The sequence below is a fragment of the Manis javanica genome, chromosome 5, assembly GCF_040802235.1.
Source record: "Manis javanica isolate MJ-LG chromosome 5, MJ_LKY, whole genome shotgun sequence".
Lineage (NCBI taxonomy): Eukaryota > Metazoa > Chordata > Mammalia > Pholidota > Manidae > Manis > Manis javanica.
Window position 1 is genome coordinate 111375253 of NC_133160.1, and position 21541 is coordinate 111396793.

The following is a 21541-nucleotide window of genomic DNA, read 5'->3' on the forward strand; positions in this document are numbered from 1 at the left end:
AGCCAAGACATGGAAGCAACCTAAGTGTCCATCAGTAGATGAATGGATAAAGAAGGTGTGGTACATATAAACAATGGAATACTACTCAGCCATAAGAAAGAAACAAATCCTACCATTTGCAACAACATGGATGGAGCTGGAGGACACTATGCTCAGTGAAATAAGCCAGGCAGAAAAAGACAAGTGCTAAATGACTTCCCTCATTTGTAGAGTATAACAACGAAGCAAAACTGAAGGAACAAAATAGCAGCAGACTCACAGACTTCAAGAAGGAACTAGTGGTTACCATTGGGGAGGGGTGTGGGAAGGCAGGTGGGGAGGGAGGGAGAAGGGGATTGAAGGGTGTTATGTTTAGTATGCATGCTATGAGGGGTCACAGGTAAGACGGTGTAGCACAAAGAAGGCAAATTGTGAAATCTATAGCATCTTACTATACTGGACAGTGACTGCACTGGGGCATGGGTGGGTACTTGATTATATGGGTAAATGTAGTAACCACATTGTTTTTTCATGTGTAACCTTCATAAGAGTGTAAATCAATAATGCCTTAATGAAAAAAAAGGGGGGCGATATACATTGAAATACATTCATTTTAGAAAACTTTTAATGCATCACTCACATCAACAGACAGATCGACCAGACAGAAAATAATTATGGAAACAGGCACTGAACAATATGTTAGATCAGATGGACTTCACAGATATCTACAGAACATTCCACCCAAAAGCAGCATGATACACATTTTTTCCCAAGTATACAAGGAAGGTTCTCCAGAATATATCATGTACTAGGCCACAAAAAGAGCCTCAATAAATTCAGAAAGATTGAAATCCTATCAGGCAGCTTCTCAGACTACATTGGTATGAAACTAGAAATAAATTATATAGGGAAAACGAAAAGCCTGCAAACACATAAAGGCTAAATAACACACCTAAATAATCAGTGGATCAATTAACAAATTAAAACAGAAATCAAGAAGTACATGAAGATAAATGAAATCAAAAACTGAACAGTCCAAAAATTGTGGGACAGTGAAAAAGTGGTACTAAGAGGGAAGTACATACTAATACAAGCCTACCTCAAGAAACAAGAACAATCCCAAGCAATTAAAAAAACTAGAAAAAGAAGAACAAATGAAACCCAAAGTTAGTAGAAAGAAGAACATAATAAAGATTACAGCAGAAATAAATAAAATAGAGAAGAATAAAGCAGTTAGATAAATAAAACTAGTTAGAATGGCCACTATCCAAAAGATAAGAAATAACAAGTGTTGGTGAGGATGTAGAGAAATGAGATCCTTAATACACTGTTGGTGGGATGTAAATTGGTACAGACACTATTAAAAGTAGTATGGAAGTTCCTCAAAAAACTAAAAATAGAAATACCATTTGACCTAGTAATTCCAGTCCTAGAAATTTACCCAAAGAAAACAAAATCCCTGATTCAAAAAGATATATGCACCCCTATGTTTATCACAACACTATTTACAATAGCCAAGATATGGAAACAACCTAAGTATCCATCAAAAGGTGAATGGATAAAGAAGAGGTGGTACATATACACAATGGAGTATTATTCAGCCATAAAAAGAAAAGAAATCCTGCCATTTGCAACAGCCTGGAGGAATCAGTGAAATAACCCAGGGAAAAACAAATACCATATGATTTCAATTATTTGTGGAATATAAAAACAAAGCAAAAAAGAAGGAACAAAACAGTAGTAGACTTATAGACACTGAGAAGTGACTAGTGGTTACCAAGGGGGGAGGGAGATAAAGGGCCACAATACCTCACAATCACAATATAAGTTGATCACAGGGACTGCTGAACCACTGTGATGTACATTTGAAACCAACGTAAGATCATATATGAATATTACAATAAAAGAAAAAAAAAAGAATCCTGCCATTTGCAACTCATGGGTGGATCTAGAGGGTATTATGCTCAGTGAAATAAGCCAGGTGGAGAAAAACAACTGTATGGTTTCACTTATTTGTGGAATATAAAAACAAAGCAAACAGCAGTAGACTTACAGACACTGAGAAGTGACTAATGGTTACTACAGAGGAGAGGCTAAGGTGAGTAGGAGGGGAGGGGGATAAGGGCACAAAAATTCTCAATTATAATATAAGTTGGTCACAGGGATGAATGCATGGAAAACATAGCCAGTGATTCTGTAACATCTTTCTATGTTGACAGATGGTAACCTCACTAGAGGGGGTAAGGATTTAACAACATGGGTAACTGTTGAACCACTGTGTTGTATATCTAAAACCAATATAAGATTGTATATCAAAGATACTTCAATTTAAAAAATTAAAATAATTTTATTTAATTAAAATTTATGATACATCAGAAAATTGGGTACTACCCTTTGTGACCTAGAACCTGTATGATAGCACAATCTCTTTGTATTTTCCATTAGTTCTATTCCCAAAAGTCATTCTAGAGACTCTCCTTAAAAATAGAGAATCTCCACCAAATCTAAAATACTACTGGAGAAAACTTAAAAATCCAGAAACTCCACCAAACTTAAAGTACTACTAGTGGAGAAAAACACTACTGCTGTGCATCCCAAAGGATGGGCTCAGCTCAAACTTGCCCCAAATCAAAATCTGGATATAGGACAAAAGATAAATTTTCAAATCACTTTTTCCTATTCTAAAAACAAAAGTATTCAATAATCTAAGTGATTAAATTTAGAAGAGAATACTTTGGAGAATGTTAAGGATAATCTTCTGTATTTTCAGAAGTAACTCCCAATATTCAACAGACATGCCTCTTCCTCCCAACACTTAAGAAAAAAATGGTTCTTGTTTCAAAAGGGTTCCACAAATTCTTCGTTATTTTCTCAAGGCAGGCTACATAATCATTTGCTGCTTCATGCTGAGCCTATGCCACTCTGAAACTGCCTTGGAGGGGGTACCAGTTAATAGTAACCAAAAAGTACCATATTACTATAGAGGTCAGATACTATCCTTTGTGATCTACTAAAGTTAATCACACTTTTCACTCCAAGAAGGGAAAACAATATTTGATCTTCAAAACATGAATAGAGACACCATATGAGCTACCTTTTGGTTTCATTTTAAATCTCACATTCAAGCCACAGAGTCATATTGCCCTTCCCAGTCTACCCATAAAACTCTCACAAACATGGCTGAAGCAAGGGGAAAAGAAGAAATCAGAGTATAAATCAGGTATAATTAACATCAGACTGTCTCAATAGTTTTTTCTTAGCTTGATTTTGAGATTCAAAAGATTAGAAAAAAATTTTCCTATTTTATAAAGCTCTACCCACCATTTATCAAAAGATATGAGCATAGTGGTTATGTTCCACACATAATAAATCAATGGATGGCAAAGAACAGAACCATTTCTATAACTAATGAATATGAAAACAACACTGTACCTTCTGAATCAGATTAGCTCCTCCTGCAAATGCAGCTCCATTTTCTTCTGCTATTTTAATCTCTGATGCATTCTACCAGAATACAATAGTTTTAATATTAATCTTTAAACAAATTCAGTCTACTTTCAAGTATTTTGATAGATATAATATCACAGTTGAAAATAAAAATTGCAGTTTTTACTTTTAATTGAAAACACATCCATTCTCAATTTGCTGCATCAGAGATACTACATTCAGAACAAGTTTAGTTTGTAGTTTATTAAGGTAAGGTGTTTCTTGACTAACCTATGAGAAAATTCATCAAAATGGCACATTAGGAACCTACCAAGTAACTCAACATGAGTGTCCAATGCCATGAATATACCATCTTCCAAAAGTAAAGGGTTAAAATATATTTATTTTTTCTAACTTGAATGGTGACATTTTATCAAATCAATATGGAAGAGGAAAAAAATTGATTTAAGGAATAAGAGAACCAAAATCAGCCAGTTATCTGAAAATTCAAAAGAGAAATACATGGTATTAGTTATTTTATTTCCATGTTCCATTTATGCCATTTGGTTTTACTGTGAAAATCTATCACTCCCTTACTCAAGTTCTTTGGCATTCCAACAGCTATATTCTCTACTTTTCTGGAAAAAAGGTAAAGAAATTCTTCCTTGAAAGTGAGGCACTGATGGAGAGGAATCAAAATACTCAACAAAACAAATTCATAAATACATTATAAACAAATTTTTATAATACAAAAAGATTGACAAAAAGCTGTATTAATGTATTTGTTACAGCTTTGACTTTCTTGACTTTCCAGACTAGATCTTTTGAAAAGAGTAGTTTCTGTATCTTCACAGCACTAAGTGAGCACACAGCTCTAAAATAATTTTACTGTTGTTACAGAATTCTAAGCAGGAGCTATAGAATAAATTCTAGACTTCTCTTCAGTTTCTTGTGAGAAATATAATGTGGTAGAGTAAAAACAATGAAGTTAATGTGCAAATTTAGCTCTTTCTCAACTAACGTCATAACGCAATAAGTCATCTAACTGCTTTGAGCTTCAAATGGGAAAAATAAGACTAAGTGAATGTCAGGATTTTCTCTAACTCTACTTGGTCAGTTATTCTAATCACTGACTAATGTGATATATAAAAAATTAAATGATAAAAAGTTGACAAAGGTTACTCACCTCTGTAAATACAGCAACTTTCTTGATTTCTGAAGCGAATGGATATGGAAAACTAACAACACTGGCAAATGGCTCCACAATTTTCTAAATACACAACAATGGAAAAATAATAATGAAAAAATTCTTTTTTTCTGTATCTCTCACATATATAAAAAAGAGAACGGACATGTTTTGTTTTTAATGTTTTAGTTCTACCATATGTCCTCTCATTAATCTACAACTATTCACTGATTACAATTTAAAGTAAAAGAGATTGTATTTCTTTTGCAAGAAGCCATAATGAAAATCTAAATCTCTTTTCTCAGCTCCATACTGCCATGGCACTTGGCTTCTGTCTCTACATCTTTCATCAGTCTCTCATATATTAATAGATGTGTTTGCACATCCACATCTTCCTTCCCCAGCACCTAGTACAATGCTTTCTACATGACGGATGTCAAAGTTTGCCCTTGAATAAAATTCAAAAGAACATGTAATTTTTTGACACCTTTAAGGAGGACATGGAGACAGCTATGCATATGGAACAAGAGACAATATCCAGCCATCTGCTCATAAGCTCACCCTTAAATCTCCATCACTGGTGCTAAATGATCAGTGATATTAACCCTAAGTCTAAGACAGAATGCCAAGCATGAAAGGCTCTTATAAGTGGCTCTATTTTTTAAACAACCTGGACCACCCAGCACCTTCAAATGTATTTGGTATTCAGGTAGAAAAACCAAAATAAATAATGGCATAGATTTGAGGCACCCAAATATGGATGGAGATTCTCCAGAGCCTTAGAACTGATTTGTTTGGTCATTTGGTCAAGGTCCTGTCTAAGTCTGTGGCTCATGTGTTAGGGAGACTTCACATGGAAACAAGTTCTAGGCCCATAATTACAGGGTAGTCTTAAGGTCTGGAGGAAAGAGAAAAGGGGTTTGCTCCCTAATAAAACTGGTTGAAAGATTATATTTTTTGAAAAACTTTTGAGTAGAGATAACCTCCTGTGGATTTCTTTTCAGACAAGACACCATTAACTCTTAAGCACACTTTATATAGACATGCAACTAATTTTCTTGACTGGCACTTCTTTGCCACTAACATGGTTTCAGTGAATTTTTCAATGGCAAGCAATCACAGTAATAGTATCCCCTGGGAATATTGGCTTGTACAAGTACTCTATCAAGAAGAAAAAATATCTTATGAAGATAATAGTACCCTTTCAATATTACTCATTTATAAATATTTATGAAATGAAGCTTGTGATCCTACAAGACTTCATTATTAACCACATTGTTTACTAAGAAAGAGATCATCTTGGGCACTACAACATTTTTTAAATAAAATAACTAACAGTGAACTAACTATAACTATGATATAAAATAAAATTATATCATGGCTGGTATAAACTGTTCCTAATAAAAACGAACTAAGAAATGAGACACCTTGGTTCAAACCCTACCTCTGCTCCCTACTCTGTAACCTTGAGCAAGTTATTTCAGTTTCTGTGTCTAAGCTTCCTCTTCTGCAGTTATAGGATTAAATGAGAAAACACATGCAAAGCATTTAGCACTGTGGCTGCTGGTACATAGAAAGTTTCCAGTAAGTGTTGATTGCTATTATTAAACACTTACCAAATCCCTTAAATGTGTTATTTCATTTATTCCTTGTAATAACCAGATAAACAAAGCATTTTATCTCCTTTTATAAAGAGATGAAAAACCTGTGATTTAAAGAAGTTAGACGAGAGACTCAAAGTCAAAAAGCAAGTAAATGGTGATGCCAGGATTCTGGCCTATACTGTATGTAATCTGACTCCAGAGCCCATCCTCTTAGTGTTAAGCTGTAACCCTTCCTCCTAAGTGTTCAATTATTGTTGTTGTTGTTGAGATTGTTAAAATGCATTTCAAAACTATATACCTTCTTTTTTCCCCAAAAAAGATATTCTCAGAATAAAAATTTAAATATCATATTCAAGAAAATTAGATTCCTTAAATGAGCAGCTTATAAATTCAGAGCTATAATGGACTTCAATTCTAATCTAGTGTTTCCCCTACTTTTAGAGTTTTATAACAAAAGTCTTCCATGGAATTGCAATATGTAAACAGATAAATCAGAGATTCTGGTGGAGGCAAGAGTGAGGGGGTTTGGCACCCTACCCATGCAAACTCAGTATCAACCCAGGGCTTTATGGAACATATCTGAAGGCCAGAGCTCATCTGAAGCCCATTTACAGAAAGGAACATGATGCCCAGGTAGTTTAAGGTAGTTTTCAAAGTTATAATAACATCTCAATTAATTTTAAAACTATTTCTGTTGAAATTTGTATCAGTGATTTTCAGGTGATTAGGAAATGTATGTCCAATAACTCTGCAGATGTTCAACATTAAATTTTATACTTGTAAAATTTTTAAATGAACATTTTTCATCCTAAAGTACAGAAAGAGCATAACACTTTCTAGAATTATAGGAAAGAGAATTTAAAAAATTAAGAAACAGCAATTCATACAACCACTGTTCAGGAATAAGTTTATTTTAATTGAATCTACATACCTTCTTCCCCAGTGCCATATCCAGTGTCAAATCAATATAAACACCTTGTTTTGGATTAGTAAAGTCCAGAATTTGAAATTCTCTAAGTAATTGAATAGCTTTCTCCACCTCATATATCTGCCTTGGATATAAGCGTTTTAAGTAGACATCATCCTCAGGTTCACCTTCCATAAAGGGATATGACTTGATTTTTTTTATCTCATCTTTATTCTCATCTAATGCCTTTTGTTTTGTACCTTTTTTTGTTTTCTTTGTAGACCTTAAAAACAGATAAATTCAAGATCAGTTATTAATTTGTATTATGAGACTTTTCTTTAAAAAGCTGACATATATGATAAAAATAACAAAAGAGTTTATTTTTAATTTGAAAGCATAGCTTACTTTACAGTTTTTCTAGTTCAACTAATATTAAGTGAACTTTTGTACTGTTTGCAGTTGATACAGTTAGGTAAGACATCGATGCTGCTCTCCAGAAATTTAGAATAGAGACAGACATGTAAACAGGTAAGTTCAGTATCATGTGCTAAGTTACTATGAGAGTGTTATCAGAACCACAGGGAAAAGACATTTAACCCAGCTTAGGAGGCTATGAAAAGATTCCAGAAGAAATGACCCCAAAGTCAATTCTTGAAGGAAAAAGAAGCCCAGGCACATACCCAAGAGAAATGAAAACATATGACCACATAAAAACTTAAATACAAAGATTCATAGCAGCATTACTCACAACAGTCAAAAGTAAAAACAACCAGATGTCTATCAATTGATGAATGGATACATTAAATGTGGTATATCCTTGGTGGGATATTAATGAGCAATGAAAAGGAATGAAGTACTGATAAAGTGCTGAAGTATGTATGAACCTTAAAAAATTATGCTAAATCAAAGAAGCCACACACAAAAAAACACATATGGTATGATTCCATTTAAATGAAATATCAAGAATAGGCAAAATCTATAGACTGAAGTAGATATAGTGGTCATCTGGGAATGGGGGATGGAGTTAGGGAAATGGAGAGTGACCACTAATGGGCATGAGGTTTTGGGGGAAGATCATGAAAATGTTCTAAAACAGACTGTGGTGATGACTACTCCACTCCAAGAATATGCTAAAAACCAGTGAACTGTAGTTTAGATGGATGAATTGTATGAAATGTAAATTATATCTCAATAAAGCTATTTTTTTAAAGTAGTTACCCAGGCAAAGAAACAACATAATAAAAGAGACATGAAATAGAATGGTGCACAAAGGGAGCTATTATAAGTTCTAACTGACTAGAGCAAGAGTTGACAAACTTTTCTGTAAGGACCAGATTGGAAATATTTTGTTGCCTCTTATCTCATATGAAAGCAGCCATAGATAGTATAAATGAATGAGTATAGCTGGTTCCAATTAAACTTTATTTATGAACAGTGGTTTAAATTTCATGATTTTCATGTGTCACAAAATGCTGTTTTTTTTCCTTTTTTCAATCATTTAAAATATGTAAAAACCATTCTTAGCTTATGAACCATAGAAAAATGGCAGACCAGATTTTTGGCCCACCAGTTGTTCTTTGCTTACTACTAAACTAAAGCGTAAAGCAGAAGGCAGGAAAGAGCAGATGAGCCTGGAGTATCTAGATCACAGAAAACCTCCTCTGGAGGCAATGAGAAGCCACTAAACAGGAGTGACATTTGTATTTTAAGTCAAAATATTCCAGCTGCAATATGAGGGGTGGATTTGAAGGAAACTGGTTTGGAGACAGCTAAGAGACTATTTCCTTCCTCTCTTCTCAAGGATTTATGATAGTCTGAATCAGAGCAGTGATGGTAAATATTGAAGATAAGGAAAAGGGAAAGAGGAGACTCTAGAATACTTCTTAGGTTTCTGACTTGGGTGACTAGGCATGAAGCAGTATCATTAAGACCAGAAATAAGGAATGCAAAACAGACTTCTTGTGAGGGAGGTAGTCACAGAAATGAGTTCAGTTTAGGGCAATACAGAGTTTGATTGTGGGGTTAGTTGCATCACTGTCTCTAATTCTTTATCTCTCTGTTCTAGTCCTTTTGCTAAGAGACTTTGCAGTTCCTCCCACTTAAAAGAGTGTAGTATGTTTCCCAACACCTTGATTTGGCCATATAATTGGTCAAATAAAATAAGGAAAAGTGACAGTTTCTCTGCTCTAAACTTAGGCCCATAGAGGCTTCATTTGTTTCCAATTGTACACTTGTATTTCTGCCATTTTCATAAGAATATGCCTGGGCTAGCTCAAAGGTTGGGGGCCATGTGAAACAAAGCTGCTCCTCACAGGGCCCAGGCTAGATTAGACAATTCTCACCTGACCAGTAGACTCAGAGATGTGCAGCCAGCCAAGCCAAGGTTTGGAGACACCCATCCAAACCTACTCCATCCATCCATTTTATCAGTAATAATAAAAAATTGTGGGGTGGCTTTTACACAGCAAAAGCTAACAAGGTGTTTACAAGATATCTAAGAAAATACGTTCAACAGGTAATTGCAATAAAGAGTTTGAAGCTGAGAAAAAAAGAACTAGAGATGATGTATTTTCTCAGCATTAATTCAAATCACATCTATAATCTTTTAACCATGTCTTGCCTGAGGGTTTCAGCCCACTGCAAGTTCACTATGGATTCAGTGAGACTGAGAAATGACAGTGGAAGTTCTTGGGGGTAAAAGAGTTTATACCCAGCTTTATTCTCCCACTGGTAGGTCAAGCACTAGAATCACATCTACATCCAGCACTCTGTAGGTCCATCCACCTCTGTCTCTGCCACCATCCAGAGCACTGGGCAGAGCTCTTCACATGGTGACTCAGTCAATAATGGCTTACCACCTATGGGTGTAGAAGCATTACCTACCAGTAAGCCAATTACAACATCAAGTAGTTTAGGGTCAGATGAGGATCCTGGCCATAGGACTTCCATTTTCCCCACACCATGAAAGTTTTAAATTAGTGAAATAAAGTTCTAGAAAGATGTTTGGATTCTGTGGTAGGCAGAATAATGACATTTCAAACATATATATACTTACATAGTAAAAAGGATTCTGCAGATGTCATTAAGGTTAAAGACTTTGAGATGGGGAGAATACCCCCGATTATCCAGGTGGGCCCAAACTAATCACACAAATCCTTGGAAGCATACAAACTTTCCCCTTTCCATCTGTATCTGACAGAGAAGGAAGCGACACGAGAAATTCAAGCATAAAGGGACTTCATCTGCCATTCCTGGCTTTGAAAATGGAGAGAGGGGTCCACAAGCCAAGGAATGTAGGTAGCCTTTAGAAGCTGGGAATCAAGTAAACAGATTTTTCCCTACAGCCTTTAAAAAGGAGAAAAGACCTGCTGACACCTTGATTTTAGCACAGTGAGATCCATGTAAGACTTCTGACCAACAGATCTCCAAGATTATAAACTTGTGTTGAAGTCACGAAGTTTGTGGTAATGTGTATGGCAGCAATAGAAAACTAATATAGGATCCTATAAAACTTATGTGGAAGAAGCATATGACAGCAAAACAATTTTTTAAAAAAGAACCTCAACCCTAAACACTTCACTCCAAAACTGCTAGAACTGATATCAGAATATAGCAAAGTTGCAGGATACAAAATTAACACACAGAAATCTGTGGCTTTCCTATACACTAACAATGAACTAATAGAAAGAAAAATCAGAAAAACAATTCCATTCACAACTGCATCAAAGAGAATAAAATACCTAGGAATAAACCTAACCAAGGAAGTGAAAGACCTATACCCTGAAAACTATAAGACACTCTTAAGAGAAATTAAAAAGGACACTAGCAAATGGAAACTCATCCCATGCTCTGGGCTAGGAAGAATTAATATTTGTCAAAATGGCCATTCTGCCCAAAGCAATATACAGATTTGATGCAAACCCTAGCAAATTACCAACAACACTCTTCAACGAACTGGAAAAAATAGTTCAAAAATTCATATGGAAACACCAAAGATCCCGGATAGCCAAAGCAATTCTGAGAAAGAAGAATAAAGTAGGGGGGATCTCACTCCCCAACTTCAAGCTCTACTACAAAGCCATACTAATCAAGACAATTTGGTACTGGCACAAGAACAGAGCCACAGACCAGTGGAACAGACTAGAGACTCCAGACATTAACCCAAACATATATGGTCAACTAATATTCGATAAAGGGGCCATGGACATACAATGGGGAAATGACAGTCTCTTCAACAGATGGTGCTGGCAAAACTGGACAGCTACATGTAAGAGAATGAAACTGGATCACTGTCTAACTCCATACACAAAAGTAAATTCAAAATGGATCAAAGACCTGAATGTAAGTCATGAAATTATAAAACTCTTAGAAAAAAACATAGGCAAAAATCTCTTGGACATAAACATGAGCGACTTCTTCATGAACATATCTCCCCAGGTAAGGGAAACAAAAGCAAAAATGAACAAGTGGGACTATATCAAGTTGAAAAGCTTCTGTACAGCAAAGGACACCATCAAGAGAACAAAAAGGTACCCTACAGTATGGGAGAATATATTCATAAATGACAGATCCAAAATACATAAAGAGCTCATGCACCTCAACAAACAAAAAGCAAATAATCCAATTAAAAAATGGGCAGAGGAGCTGAACAGTTATCCAAAGAAGAAATTCAGATGGCCAACAGACACATGAAAATATGCTCCACATCGCTAGTCATCAGAGAAATGCAAATTAAAACCACAATGAGATACCACCTCACACCAGTAAGGATCACCACCATCCAAAAGACAAACAACAACAAATGTTGGCAAGGATGTGGAGAAAGGGGAACCCGCCTACACTGCTGGTGGGAATGTAAATTAGTTCAACCATTGTGAAAAGCAGTATGGAGGTTCCTCCAAAAGCTCAAAGTAGAAATACCATTTGACCCAGGAATTCCACTTTTAGGAATTTACCCTAAGAATGCAGCAGCCCAGTTTGAAAAAGACAGATGTATCCCTATGTTTATTGCTGCACTATTTACAATAGCCAAGAAATGGAAGCAACCTAAGTGTCCATCAGTAGATGAATGGATGAAGAAGATGTAGTACATATACACAATGGAATATTATTCAGCCATAAGAAGAAAACAAATCCTACCATTTGCAAGAACATGGTTGGAGCTAGAGGGTATTATGCTCAGTGAAATAAGCCAGGTGGGGAAAGACAAATACCAAATGATTTCACTCATCTGTGGAGTATAAGAACAAAGAAAAACTGAAGGAACAAAACAGCAGCTGAATCACAGAACCCAAGAATGGACTAACAGTTACTAAAGGGAAAGGGACTACGGAGGGATAAGGGCGGGGGGAGAAAGTGGGTATTATGATTAGCAATGTATAATTAGCATGTGGGGGGGCATGGGGAGGGCTGTGCAACACAGGGAACACAAGTAGTGATTCTATGTTGATGGACAGTGACTGTAATGGGGTGTGGGGGGTACTTGGTGAAGAGGGGAGCCTAGTAAACATAATGTTCTTCATGTAATTGTAGATTAATGATAACAAAATTTTTAAAAAAGTATAAAGAAAAAAATAAGAACCTCAAACACCAATCCAATATATAATTCCATTCTTACTTTTAGCATTCAATGAATTCTTATTATCACAACTAATAATGGTATCCTCCCAGCTAATGAAGAATTCAACAAAACAGCAGATGACAGTGCTCATTTTTAATGTAATGGGATACAGGTGTCCTGGACCAATGACAAGTCTAAGCAGGTGCCCAAGTAGAGGGATGCAACATGCCTCAGTAGCTACCTTGGAAGTACTCCATAAAATCCTGAAGCCTTCTGAACAGGAGAAATCCCATTTTCATTTTATATTTAGTAAAAGAACAGTGAGGACAGTAGAAGAAGAAGCCTTGCTAGAGAGCATGTTTTAGTAATAAACTCTAAAATAAACAAAATGAGTGTCATAACCTACAGATTAACTTTAAATAAAATGCTGACTTCAACACTAAATTTTTAATCATGGCTGAATCTGTCCATTTAATTTGCAATTAATATGAAATTTCTGGGGACTGAAATATGATTTTTAAGTGAATGAGTGTTTATAAAACTGAATAAAAGCCTGACACATAGAGACTCAGTTGGGTATACAGCAACTTACACTTTTATAAAAACTTATTTATACTTCAAGGTGAAGGTAAGAGAGCTGTTTCACAAAATATTTGAGGGGAAAATTGAAGTTCCTATGGCCAGGATCCTCACCCAAACCTAAACTACTTGAAATGTAATTGGCCTACTGCTAAGCTACTGCTTCCATACTCATAGGCAATAAGCTATTATTGACTGAGTCACTATATAAAGAGTTCTGACGAGTGCTCTGGGCAGAGGCAGAGACAGAGGTGGATTACAGACCTGCAGACTGTTGGATGCAGACATAATTCTAGTGCTCAATCTATTGCCAGAAGAACATGCCGGGTAATAACCCCTTTGACCCCAAGAATGTTCCATTGTCATTCCTTGATCTCACTGAATCCATAGTGAACTTGCTGGGACTGAAAGCCATTGGCAAGACAATTGCAAAGTTGGCATTCATTGTTAACCAAGAAACAGAAATCCCTCATGGTAGGGGTGCTTCAGCAGGCTGCTCCTATGAATGGGGAGACAGTCAAGTGTCCTGCAATGGGCATGTGGTCTGAGGTGGGTTGCCTCCTAGAGGGCTGGATCCCACCCTAGGACTAGAGGCAGGTGGAGGTGACACCTGAGGGAGTAGACGTGGCCCTTGGTATAAGGAAGTCCTTTGAGAAATAGAGTACCTGTGAGGCAGCAGGAGCTGTGGATTGACTGTTTCTTACAGTACTAAAAAAGTCTACAGATGAGAACGTTCTCCTGAAAGAAACACAAGAAATGGCAGCACAAAACGCGAGCTGCAAACTGCAGTAGATTCACTTAAGAATGAAATGGTGCTGATATGAGAGGATGCAGCACAAAAACACCAACTGTAAGGTGCTGTGGAGGAAGTAAAAGATTTGTTTAAAAAAAACGGTGTTGCTGTGAGGTACTGTGGAAGAGGTAAAGGCCATGAAGGAGAAAGACGGACCCCTGCAAAAAGCACAAGAGTCAGTGCAAGAACATGAGCTGCAAGGTCCAGTGGAGGAGGTAAAAGATTCTTTACAGAATGAGACAGCAGTGCTGTCAGGTGCTCTGAAAGAGGCAATGGCCACAGAAAGAAGGATGTATTCCTGAAGGAAGCACAGGAAGAGGCAGCACAAGAACACCAGCTGCTAGGTATTGAGGTAAAGGTAAGAGAGCTGTTGACAACTGAGCTAGCATTGCTGCAAGGTACTGTAGAAAACATAAAGGGTGTAGCAGAAGAGGCACTTGGGGGAGTGGAGAGACAGGTGCCATCAGCCTCGGAAATGGAGGAGCTGGAGAAGGATGAAGGGGTGGTGCTGCAGGCACCCACCCCTCCTCTATTGAAAGCACACCCAGTGGTTGTAAAGAAAATAAAGACACAGCAACTGAGGGTTCCTCTGGGAGAGGTGCAGCCCCCTCCCCAGGTCATGGAGCACTCTATGCTCCAGCCCTTTACTCAGGCTTAGCTGGTGGATTTGGGCTCCTGATTTCAGCAGAAGCCCTTAGAGTCAATATCAGCTTGGCTCCCACGTCTTTGGGATTTAGGGGTGGAATTGTTCTATCAGGATCAGAGATGGAAAAGCTGGCTTCCCTGACAGTGCAGCCTGCCTTCAGGCAGTGATTACAAAATGCACATCAGACCCCAGGAAATCACTCCCTCCTCAATTGGCTTATGGCTGCACTTGTGCTGTGTGGCACAATCAGGGTGATTTACCATCCTCCCCTGCTAGATGGCAGACATATGCTGTACTCCAACAGGTGTTACGGGAGCTAGGCATGAAAAAATGCCATCTGTAGTCCAGAGACTTATGGCCCAGACGAGGAGCCTTTTACTGCAGGGATGAGAAATGTTATGCTTCAAAGGGCTCCCACATCCCTCTTAAGGCCTCTAGTGGCCATTTGCACCCCTCACTTAGGGTAGCCCATAAGTGAGGTTACCCATACAATAGCAGATTTAGGAGGGGCTCTCAATGAGAGCAAGAAAAGAAATAACGTCTGCTACTCAGAGGAATTTAAAGGGCTTCATAAAGTTTATGAGGACCCAGATGTGGGTTGACTTAATATTGGCAAGAACAGACAGAAGGAAATTAGATGGGAAGTCAAATAGAATCTTACTGGAGCTGTGGTAACAACTGAAAGTGAAGCAGCAGTTCAAGCCACTGAGAATGAAAAGGCAGAAGCCAGAGACACAGCCATAAGTCTGGCCTGTGTGTTTGCAAGACTTCCTGTTGGAGAGTGAGCCAACCTCACCTGAACCCACACAGAAAGATATTGGGGAGCACAGTTTGATTGAGGGGAAGGTGGAGGTACCTGCCCTGAGGGACCAGGGGGTGACCAGAGGCCACATGTTGAAATATCTATTGCTGGTCCCCAGTGAACATACAACATGTCTTGACTCTGGTAGACACAGGGACTGAATGTTCAGTGATTTATGGCAACCCTGAGCCATAAATCCAGGGACCCCTGCTATTATAGATGGAAATGGGGGTAAGACTATTTCCCCAAACCCAAATCCCTTTGGGAATATACTGTGTATATCTCTCCCAACCCCAAATATATTTGGGAATAAATATCCTGCAAGGCCTATGGCTGCAGACCATTGCAGGTGAGTTCAGACTGAGGATATGTGTAGTAAAGGCAGTTCGGAGGGGACATGCTAAGTAACCACCCACAGCTTTGCCTGTGTCTCGGAAGATGATTAATACCAAACAATACAAATTGCCTGGAGGACAAAAGTAAATTGGAGAAACCCTACAGTAACTGGAAAAAGTGGGAATTATAAAGCCCACCCATAGTCCTTTCAATTTGCCAATGTCACCAGTAAAAGAGGCAGATGGCTCCTGGTGTATGACTGGGATTACAAAAAATTGAATAAAGTCATACCCTTTATACATGCTGCCATCCCCTCCATTGCAGATCTGATGGATATCCTTAGCCATGAACTAGGAACATACCATTAAGCTGTGGATCTTGCTAATGACTTCTTTTCCACTGACACAGAGCAAGAAAGTCAGGAAGTCTGCCTTCAAGCGGGAAGAACAGCGATGGACTTTCACTGTCCTTTCACAGGGATAGCTCCACTGTCCCACCATTTGTCACAGACTTGTAGTCCAGGACTCGGCCACATGGAAGAAATCACAAACGGAGTGGCTGTATCACTACATTGATGATATCATGCTCAAGTCTGACTCTTGCAGATTTAGAAGGGGTAGTACCTAGACTGCTGCAACATGTACAGGAGAAATGATGAGCTGTGAGCAGTACCAAGGTTCAGGCACCTGGTTTGTAACTCAAATTCTTGGGGGTTGTCTGGTCAGGTAACACTAAAGTTATACCAGAAGCAGTCATAGATAAAGTCCAGGCCTTTCCTACCCCTACAACTGTGGCACATTGTTACAGGAGTTTTGGGGCCTTCTAGGCTACTGAAGAGTGTTTATCTCACACTTGGTACAAATTCTGAAGCCCTTATACCGGTTGGTACGAAAGGGCATCAGGTGGGACTGGGACATGTGCAGCTGCCTTTATAACAGCAGAATGGGCAGTCAAGGCTGTGAAGGCCTTGAGTATGAGAGACCCATCAAGGCCCTGTGAGCTGGATATTCATGTGAATGAAGACGGTTATGGCTGGGATCTCTGGCAGTAGCTTAAACGAACTCACAAACCTACTGGATTCTGGTTGCAACTCTGGAAAAGAACAGAGGTACAATACACCTTGACAGAAAAACAATTGGCTGCCGTGTATCACACTTTGCTGGCTACAGAACCCATCACCAGAATAGCCCAATAAAGGTAATAACCACCTAACATCATGGGGTAGGTAAGAGACTGAATCCAAAGCCATGGAGTGGTGTGGCAGAGACACCTACACTGGCCAAGTGGTGTGCATACCTACAGCAAGCAGCATAGCTCCCTCTCTACTAGCCCCTTGAGTGAAGAACTCCAATGCTTACTGAGGCTAGTGACAAACACTAGTGAAAAAAAAGCAGGAAGAATTTACTTTACAACCATTAGTAGCTGAGAGTCCTTATCAGGAGGGAAAATACCCTTTACCCAAAGATTCATGGTATACAGACGGCTCCAGCCATGGGCAACCCCCAAAACGGAGGGCCATGACTTTCCACCCTAAGATTGAGACAATATGGATGGAAGACAGTGAAGGGAAGAACAGTCGGTGGGCAGACTTGTGGGCAGCATGGCTTGTGATCAGCCAGGAGCCCTCCCCAATAGTTGTCTGCACTGACAGCTGGGTGGTCTATTGGGGCTTGACCCTGTGGCATGGTACCATGTCAACTGGATGGCTGGTCACTGGCCTCTTTGGGGGCAAGAGTTGTAGCAAGACCTGTGGGCTTCTGGTGAGACTAAGACAGTGACCGTATAACACGTGACTGGTCATTTGCCTCTGGCATCCTCAGGGAATGATGAAGTAGACACATTAGCTCAGGTGTTTTGGCTTGAAGGAAAGCCTGCCTCTGATGTGGCCCAGTGGTTACATTAGCATTTGTTGCACCCGGGGCCAGAGACACTGTGGGCTATAGCCTGTTGGTGGTGCTTGCCGTTGACCTTTGAAGAAGTCAGCAGAGCCTGGAAGGAGTACCTTGTGTGCTCTAAGAGGAACTTACACCGAGTCCTGCAGCAACATGGGACAATAGTAAAGGGGTCAGTACCCCTTGTTAAGTGGCAGACAGACTATACTGGGCATCTGCACATATCAGTAAGATATCAGTATGCTATGAACTTGTGTGGACACAGCTACAGGACTGTTGGTTGCTCTTTCTGCTCGTCGTGCATATCAGCAAACCACCAAAAGGGGCCTAGAGCATCTCTTTGCAGGCTATGGCCGGCTGCTGGTGATTGAGAACAATCAAGGCACTCATATTACAGGACATGCATTACAAGAACGGGTGCAGCAATTAGGAATAAATTGGAAGTTTCATGTACCATATAACCGTACCAGGGCTGGCATGATAGAGAGGTGCAACAGTTTGGTGATATCTGGCCTGAAGTCGAACACCAATTGTCTAGGGGGCTGGTTAGCTCATTTATGGACAGTGCTATGGAGTTTGACTGAGATGCCCCAAAATACTAACACACATTGCTGTCTCTCTTCTACAACTGTATGTGCAAACCAAAGAGGAGTTATTGAAGCCAGGATATGGCCAGCAGATCAACATCCTGCTGCCAGCCCCAACTGCATTAAACCCTGGAGAGTCTGTTGAGAGGATGTGGCATTGGACATTTAGATATATGGACCAGTGATGGCTGGCCCTTCTGGCACCTTGGGGAAAAGGCCTGGAAGCTGGCCTCCTGTGTATTCCTGGAGTAACAGCAGAGAGGCCCCCAAAGATTACAGTAGTGTACCCAAAATATCCAGGAGGTAGGAGCGTCATACGGGGAAGTTTTCTGTTATCTTTATGGCCAGTGCATGTACCTCCTGTAGCCCTTTATATTGACCCATCTGTAACTCACACAGGGAGGGGGATAAAAGTCTGGTATACTAGACCAGGACGAGATCCCATTCCTGCCACTGTCCTATCACAGCACCACTCTCAGGCATGCATCCTATCTGATGGACAAGATTCGCCTATGCTGCTATCATTAAAATACATATCTTACCACCCTTAAGGTTATTTTCTTCTACAGTCCCTGTGGCCTGGATGCATCCCATGGCTGCAGCTGCTATGTGATGACTGCTCTGAACTCCCTACCTGTTCAGCTACTGACTGCCTGTGGAATGGGTGAACTATGGGCTTAATCTTCATAGGATTTTGAACCTAACTGAATCCTCCAGCTTGAGGATTATCATGATTTTATTGCTGTTGCTATTGTATGTTATTAGTCTGGTTACAATGCTCCAGTTTTCTCACACAAGGGCCATTGCAGAAGATGGGTAACAAGTAGATTGTAAGGCAAGATTTATGGAGGGGTGGGCTGTGGATAAAATTGCAGTATTTCCAGAATCTCTCACCTAGCCTTAGTGCATCTCCACATCAATAGGTGTTTCCAAGGGGTGGAGAGAAGTAGCCATCTCAATATCAATAGGTAATTACAAAGGTGAGCCAGGGCATATCTGGACAGGAGAGGTTAGGTGGGGCCCCTTTTTCTCCAGCCAGGTCTTGAGAGACACAGGAGAGCAGAAATGGACCATTGCTTGTAAGCAGTAAATGGGTTCCTCCCACTTTATTTCTCCCTTTGATTGATTTTGGTTTCAAAGGCATTTTGCCCCAGGATTTTCCCCCAGAGTTACACTTGCCAATGGGTTTCAGCCCCAGGCAAGTTCTCTACGGGATTCGGTGAGACTGAGGGATGACAATGGAATGTTCTTGGGCTCAAAGGGTTTATTACCCTGCTTGTTCTCCTGGCAATAGGATTACATCTGCATCCAACAGTCTGCAGGTCTGTAATCTTCCTTCATCTCTACGGCAGAGCTCTTGATATAGTGACTCAGTCAACAATAGCTTATTGCTTATTATGTGGAAGCAGTAGCCTAATAGTAGACCAGTTACATCATCAAGTGGTTTAGGTTCAGGTGAGGATCCTGGTCATAGGAACTTCAATTTTACCCACACTGAACCCCTACAGGATTCTTGCCTCACAATCTATATGCTCACAATCATTCACAATGGTCCCTGTGCAAGAAAGCTGGAACATTGTAACCAGATTCTACAACAGCAACAGACGATAACAACAACATAGAGATAATTACAAAAATTATGATACAACAAAATTTTGATACAGGAAACGAAAATTATAATAACCCTTAAGCCTGAGGAGGTTATTTCAGCTATATTCAAGACCAGTTCTACTCAGGTGAGTTCATGACTCACACTTAGCAGTGGTACTGATAGGGAGCTCCAAGCACCCCAGCAAGTAGCAGTTTTTTGCTAGGGTGTGTGCCCAATCCACAAAGATCTGAAGGGCAATAAGACACATGTTTTAATGACACCAACATAGGCAAATCTTGTCCATCAGGTAGGACACATTCAAGAGAGTGGTCCTTTGATAGTACTGTGGCATGAGGTGGGGTCGATCCAGGTCTAGTATACCATACCTTTATCCCTCTCCCTGTGGGGGTTACTGAGGGGTCTATATATAGCACTACTGGAGGTATATATGTACTGGCCATAATGACACAACAAAACTCTCCAGTAAGAAGCTCCAACCTTCTGGCCATTTAGGATAACTACTGCGATATTTGAGGGTCATTCTGCTGTTACTCCAGGAATTACAGGAGGCCAGCTTCCAGGCTTTGTCCCCAAGGTGCCAGGAGAGCCAGCCATCATTGTCCATGTGTCAAGATGTCCAAGACCATGTCCACTCAAAGGAGTCTCCAGGGTTTAGTACAGTTGGTACTGGCAGCAAGATATTATTCTGGTGGCCAAACTTTGACTTCAACTATTCCTCCTTGGTTTGTACTTGGACTTGTATAGGGGAGGCAGCAATATGCATTAGCATGTCTACGGGGCTCATTGCTCTCCCTTTTCTGGTTTCTTGTCCAAACCTTGTAGCATTGTCCATAAGCTGACTGATCATCCTGTAGACTGTTGGTATGTGACTTCAGTCCAGATGTTATGAACCATTGTACCTATCATGCCTGCCACTGGAGGATTGTATGGCATGTGAAACTTCCATTTGATTCCTAATTGTTGCATCCATTCTTATAGTGCATGTCCAGTAAAGTGGTGCCTTGATCGCTCTCAATTACTTGTGGTCAGCCATAGACTGCAAAGAGACTCTTGAGTCCTCTTTTGTTCTTCTGTGAGTCTGTGCAAATATGTAGGACAACCAACCAGAAGTCCAGTAGCTGTGTCCACACAAGTCATGGCATATTGGTAACCCTTCTGACACAGGCAGAGGCCCAATATAGACTATCTGCCCCGTGATGAAGGGTTTTGGCCACTTAGCTATTGTCCCATGTTGCTGTAGAACTTGGTGCGAGTCCCTTTTAGAGCATATGATGCTCTCCTGGGTTCTGCCAACTTCTTTAAAGGTCAAAGGCAAGCTCCACCGATGGGCTACAGCCTGCATTGCTTTTTGCCCCACATGTAACAAATGCTGGCGTAACCACTGGGCCACATCAGAGGCAGGCTTTCCTTCTATCCAATGTACCTGGACTGATTCATATGCTTCATCATTTCCTGGGGATGCCAGTGGCAAATGGCCAGTCACATGATATACTGTAACTGTTCTAGTCTGACCACAGACCAATAAGTCTTGCCACAATTCTTGACCCCAAAGGCATCGGTGACCAACCAATCTGTTGATATGATACCATGTTGGTAGCCACAGGGTCAAGCTCTGATAGACAGCCCAGCTGT

The 21541-nt window shown here is 39.7% G+C and overlaps 1 protein-coding gene across 7 annotated transcripts in view; it reads right to left on the reverse strand.

Annotated features, from left to right (window-relative positions):
- The window catches only part of MRPL1 (mitochondrial ribosomal protein L1), a 145574-nt gene that overhangs the window by 109115 nt on the left and 14918 nt on the right, over positions 1 to 21541 (reverse strand). For all 7 annotated transcript variants that reach the window (XR_012131707.1, XR_012131708.1, XR_005057242.1 and 4 more), the window contains exons 3-5: positions 7127 to 7385; positions 4592 to 4675; positions 3412 to 3483 (exon numbers count right to left, since the gene is read on the reverse strand). Coding sequence is in view for 3 of the 7 variants with exons in the window: in XM_073237420.1 (XP_073093521.1) it covers positions 3412 to 3483; positions 4592 to 4675; positions 7127 to 7385 (415 nt within the window). In the remaining 4 variants the exon portion in view is untranslated. The remainder of the gene's footprint in view (positions 1 to 3411; positions 3484 to 4591; positions 4676 to 7126; positions 7386 to 21541) is intronic.